Below are 5,792 nucleotides of genomic sequence, written 5' to 3'. Positions count from 1 at the left end.
AAAAACAGGCTCTCGTTTGCCTTCTTAGGTAGACGGGCCACATCCAATTTCCCTCTGAGGCTGGGTATTTTGGTCTTTTTTTCTCTCTTTCCTTCCTGCCTCTCCCCACACCACCTGGTTCCGCTCCAGCAGCTCCATCCCCAAACAACGCTGGTTTCGCTGCCTCTGCGGAGTGACAGAGCTATATCTTTCCAGGTTTCAGCCCTTTGGGATTTTTCCACTCCTTCAAAAAAATGACTGTCCAGCCTGCCTTAAATTGCAGAGTATCTTGAAGCTGTATAGCTCGCCATGATATAACACCGGTGGCTCAGAGCAAACTCCTGCAGGCGTTACCGGCACGCACGCGCTGCCGACACGCCGTTGCCACGCCACCAGCTCCAGGCTGGAGCGCAGCAAGGGCTGAGCAGCAGGCAGGAGCGATGCTGCTTTACTTCTGTTCACTTTTACTTGAGGAAAGGTGAAGAAATCGTGTTCCCAGCTGACTTTCCCCCAGGAGATTCAAGTCAGCAGAGTGTAAGCACCCTCAGACGTTCGAGGCTGTGGTGAAAAGAGCAAGGAATGGATCTTTAACGATCACAGTCAGGACTTCTAAATATTTTTCAAAGGGAAATCTCTAACTTGCCAGAACCCAAGATGAAAAATAACAAGCGCATAAACATCCTTCACATGCTTTCGTATTAGCCAAGAGCCGTTTCACAAGCAAGCTGTGTTCTCTCCCTCCCTCTCTCCCTTTTCACCAGTCCCCTTCCCTCTTGCCCAAGAAAGGTCATTTTCTTCACAGGGGAAAAAAAAAAATCTTCCACAACAACAGGGGTTTAAATCAAGACAAGGAAGAAAACTTCCCTTTCACCAGTTCCTAATAAATAACTTCAGCCTCCTCAATGCAAATATTTCAAAACAAAGAATCTCTGTTCAAGGCAGAGTCATAAATTATCGTGGTGGATCTCATTCTGTGTGAAGCTGGACCCAAGCAGACARCGTTTCGGTTTCAAAGGAAGAAAGAAAGTCTTCTGCAGTCTCATATCCACATGAACTCATGAGGAGCTGAAGCAAATTCCCTGTCGCTCTCGTCCCAGCTCCCCACCCTTTCCCGTCGCCGACGGCTCCTGCTCCATCCCGAGCAGGGGACAGGTGCCACCAGCCTGGTGGCTGCCCAGGCATACACATTGCATCCAACCAGAGCTGTACTAAGCCTAAGAGGATCATGAGCACTATAAAACAGGGAAGCAATAGCTTGGATGTGTCAAGTCAGTTCAGAAATGTGCTTAGTAAACACCAGAGAATAATATGAATTTTCAAGGAGCAAATCTAAATTAACTCCAGGAGTAYAGCTGGACCAAATCCAGTCTGACACCAGTGCAGCCAAAATCAGGATCTGACCCTATACTATTTATAATATGCCACCACATTTGCAAACACAGTAGGCATAAGTTTACAGTAGTTATAAGTGCACAATTACCAAGTTCATGTGTTTAATAGCCTTAAAGCTGATGCTCTGACGCAAGAAACAATTACACGGTTATGATTATTACATGTAYGGTAATTGGTTATGCAGCAGTAACAAGGACAGCGTCAGTCAGACTAACTGCACTGTCAGCTGAATTAGCTGGAGGTGCTCTGATCTGCAGTGAAGAGCTGGGCTMCTCAGCCAGCAGCGCTCGCCCTTGACTGGGCAGGCCGGGCACGGGGCGGGGGGGTCACACGTGCTGAAATGCTATTCGGGAATTAACTCGTGCTGCGTCCAGGCCGCTGCTACAGTGGACGCGAAAGACCCCACGCTACTTTTTGATAAAGCCCTCCGAAGCAGGTGGTAACTTCACTGTACTGTGCAAGAACCTCCTGCTTCAGCAAGGTGTCCCCGACGTGCCTCCACGCGCGGCACTCTGCTGGGGAGCTGCAACCCCTCGGAGAGCAGCCAGCAAACCGCYGGCAGCGGTGAGGTTTGAAAAACCACCGGCAAGCGGGTCTGCTAGCGCTCATYGGCCTGCCGCCGCTGCGCGGTGGTTTGATCGCCGCCACCTCKGCAGCTAAAGAGGTGCCGCAGCTTGCGCCCTGCCCTGCAGCTCCGTTGCTCCCACTGAGGTTAGATAACTCCTGTCACGGGACATTTCCTGCCCGGGGCAGCAGCACGGGACCCGCAGCACCAGGAAACACATCCTCCCTAAGCCGACTCCTGAAGCCAGCTCCCCGGCCGGGATCCCAGCGCTGAAACCCGCAGGAGGTACGGGCGCTTCTCCCTGCGGTCCCCTCCCCGCTCCTGACCRCGGCTCCCCTCTCCAGCGGCCCTGGGGAGCCGTCGGGAACCGGAGATGGGAAAAGGCGTCACACAGCAGAAGTGGTGTACGCAGCCGGGAGAGGGAGGGGGAACGTCCTGCGTCCCTTGGGGTAGAAATTCAATAGCAACCAGAAATCCTCTGCGAATTTATGGAGTCAAACTTAACTAAGCGTGTTTCGGAAAAAAAAAAACACGAACAGGAAAAGCCAGAGGCGCAGAGGGGCTTGTTTTCTCACGACACCGTTGCAGCGGGGACGCTGCGCCGTTCGGACCCCTGCAGCCCCGTGGGGCCAGCGCGAGGCGCTGCGGCCCCGGCCCGCCGCAGCAACCCGGGGAGCTCCACGCTGCTGCAGCCTTGCGCCGCGCGGCGGGGAAGGGCTGAGAAGCCCGAGGGGGCCGGGACCCAAAGCGAGAAGAGAATAAACGGGTTGAGCTGGCTGGAGAGGACAGCACGAGTTCCGGGGAAAGCATTAGGAGAGCAAAACGCAGGTCACGTCGGAGACAAAACTGCTATGCGGTTTCCTCCGATGCGGAGCAACGGGCCTGGAGATCAAGGGTCTGGTCTGCTCAGCACCCCCATCCCCCCCCCGAGCGTCCCCTCCCAGGCCGGTCCCCCGCACGGTCCCCCGCACGGTCCCCACCACCTGCAGCACCAGCCGCAGGAGCATCCGGCAGGGGCCACGTCGGCTACGACAGGGCACGTACAGCTCCCGCGTCGCGCCTGGGTGGCGGGCAGCAGGCCGACAGCCCTCGGGTCGAGCCATCGCCCTCAGGGGAGCGCGTTTACAGGTCTCTCCACAGGATGGATATCTGTGATGCTAAAAACTGTCACGAGAGAAACCTTCGGACTCGGAGGCAGGCGGGAAGGGACGTTTGCTTCTCCCTCCGCGCTCGCTGGGGCGTCTCCGGGACGGAGCCAGCGCTCCCCRGCCTTTCGCTCCTCCGGCTGAGGCCGAAACCGCGCAGAAGACGCACGATAGCCCTGGCACCTCCCTCCTGCGTGTTACTCGCTTTGTTAACGTTTCTCTTTGCAGAGAAATGCTAACAAATAACACCCAGAGAGACACTTATTTATTCAGCCCAACCACTGAAATACGGGTTTTTCTCAGCTATTAACTCTTTTCTTGACTAACATGCTACAACAGATTCTCAAACCCCCTTTATTCTCTGTACTGACCTCCACCGCGTCTTGGAGGCGACTTGAAGCTGAGAGCGAACAGGGACGGGTACCTTCCCCCTTCCGGGGAGCTCGTGCCTGAGGGGCAGCGCAGCCGGCGGCGCCGCTGCACGCGGGAGCGGGGGCGCGAGGGGCCCGCCGGTCGGCGAGGACGAGCCGGGAAGGGGCCCGGTGCAGGCGGCTGCGAGCCGTTCTGGAGGTAAAAGCGAGCTGCTCTGCTTTGCACGCGCTGTGCCTGCCCAGAAAGCAGCCGTCGGGCTCTGCCAGCGAAGGAGAGCGGCTCTGCACCAGCTGCCCCGCCAGGCTGCACGCAGGCAGGTAGAGCGGGGCGCTTAACACACTTTTTTGTGGGGAAGCCAAGCCAGAGCCCAGGCTTGTTTCCRTGCCCGTTCAACCGCGTGCTCGAGCCTCCCCTGCTGCGGGAGGGCAGCCGGTTCCCACACGCGAAATGATTYTTTAGAAATTCTTCCAGTACTTAACGAAAACTGCAGAAGGCCCTGCCCGAAATCAAGCTCGTCTCCCTGCTGATTCTCCGCTGCTTTAGGCTACCGAATCTCCTGTCGCTCACCAGAGCCACCGGCGCGCTCCGGTCGCGCGATGTCCCGCAGCCGGCACGGGCACGTCCGCGGCCGCCAGCTCTACCCCGGCACCTCGCTCCCCGTTTGCGTGGCGTCCCTCTGCCCAGCCCTYGCCTTCCCCGATAAGCTGGCAGCGTGCTATTTGCCTCTCCTTAGCAGCAGGATCGCGCTTCGAGCCGGGTCGGGAGGGATGAGGAAAACTGCAACTGTCCAGCTTAAGAAAAAAAAAAAGAAATCTTCCCCAGAAATTTTAGCTGGGAGACTACAACTCAATATCAGATAACACCTGCTGGGAAGCTGAGCCTGCCCGAGGCTTGCCTGGAAGGCGTGACGAGATGGAGCTCATGTCCCCGGGGGAGCAGGCCATTAGCACAGGAATATTAGCTCRAGAGAGCAGAGAAAACCCAGGAAAGAGTCCCAGACTGTGGATTTGCTTTCTCTTCTGCAGAGACTCTCAGATGCTGCTGGGTACAAATACCGTGGATGGAGAGTCTAGAAAATCTCTCGCGCACACATGGAGAAACCCGCTCCCCACAGTTTTACTCCTATCCCAGAGTCAAAAGACTTCTGCTTTTCAACCCCAAGAGAAGCACATCTACAGAGGGCCYGCAGCTGCTCGGTAAAATCAGTAAATTGGACTGCGCTATATCTGCCCAGCACGCACCTCTGCGGCATCAAACAGGTTACCTGTCAGGARGGGGTGGGAGGAAGGGGAAAAACACATCTCTGATCAGCACGGACAGAATATATACATTTCTGTGAACGAATCAGACTTGCCCAGGTTTATTACAGTTTCTGGACACAGCCAGTTAAAAACCCTCCTTAGACCTCTATTCAGTTTAATACCAGCCTATCCAAAAAAGCAAATAAAGTTGTCTAAAACCACCCTAACATGGCTCTTGCCTCAGTAGCGTGCACCTGAGAACATTCCGGGGGCACTGATACCTCTCCAAGGAGCATCTCCCAGAAGAGCTTTACCACCTCTGCACTAGCTATCGACAGCCTTTAAATCCCTTCGGCCCTGGGAGGGGTAACGAAAGCCGAAAGAGGACGGTCAGACCCCCGAAACATGGACGGTCCGGGATGTACTGTGCAAATATATCAGATTTTATTTCTCTTTTATGGAAATAACAACAGACATTCAGGTAGAAACATATTAAATTAAYGCAGTCAACAGTTTAAATGCAAAAATAAATATAAAGTCCAGCAGCTCAATGCATCTAAAACAGCTCGTTTCTTCTAACGATTAGAAAAGTTTTTTGTTGTTTTTTTTTCTTTTTTTTGTCTTTCATACCGAGAGTTTCATACGCTCGAATAGGAACGAAGGTACAAGCGCTTTCTCAGAAAACATCCTGACCTGGCTGGCGGCGGCGCCGGCTCCCTCGGGGCCGGGGCGGCTCCGCGCAGCCGAGTCCATGTCCGTCGGTCGGTCCGCCCGCCCGGGGGCCGCGCTCAGAGCGCCGAGTCCGAGTCGCTGGAGTCGAGGCTGTGCCGGAGGCGGCAGCTGCCGAGGCGGCCGCGCTGCAGCGCCAGGTTCTGGGTGCTGCGGCGCAGGCACTCGAGGGACTGCAGGAAGGAGCGCCGCGCCTTCTCCTCCTCCGTCGGGGAGGCGCCTTCCTCCTCCACCTCCTGGATCTCGTCGAAAGTCACCGGCTGCGTCTTGAAGCGCGACTGCCGCGGCCGCCGCGCCTTGCCGCGGGGCGCCCGCGCGGGCCGCGCCGGCGGCGGGAACTCCTCGGCGGCGCACACGAAGGGCGGCATC

The 5,792-nt window shown here is 56.1% G+C and overlaps 1 protein-coding gene across 1 annotated transcript; it reads right to left on the bottom strand.

Moving 5' to 3' along the window:
* Positions 1–5,116: 5,116 nt before the first annotated feature.
* CUNH11orf96 (chromosome unknown C11orf96 homolog) lies at positions 5,117–5,792 on the bottom strand. The gene has a single exon (XM_085321855.1). The coding sequence runs from the start codon at positions 5,789–5,791 to the stop codon at positions 5,483–5,485; it is 309 nt and encodes a 102-aa protein (XP_085177981.1). The 5' UTR covers position 5,792; the 3' UTR covers positions 5,117–5,482.

This window comes from Rhea americana, unplaced genomic scaffold (assembly GCF_003343005.1).
Source record: "Rhea americana isolate MKP2758 unplaced genomic scaffold, rheAme1 scaffold_72, whole genome shotgun sequence".
Classification (NCBI taxonomy): domain Eukaryota; kingdom Metazoa; phylum Chordata; class Aves; order Rheiformes; family Rheidae; genus Rhea; species Rhea americana.
This window is presented reverse-complemented; position numbering and strand designations above follow the sequence as displayed.

Coding starts and splice junctions, on each gene's coding strand:
- CUNH11orf96 (XM_085321855.1), bottom strand. CDS start 5,791: ATGCCGCCCTTCGTGTGCGCCGCCGAGGAGTTCCCGCCGCCGGCGCGG.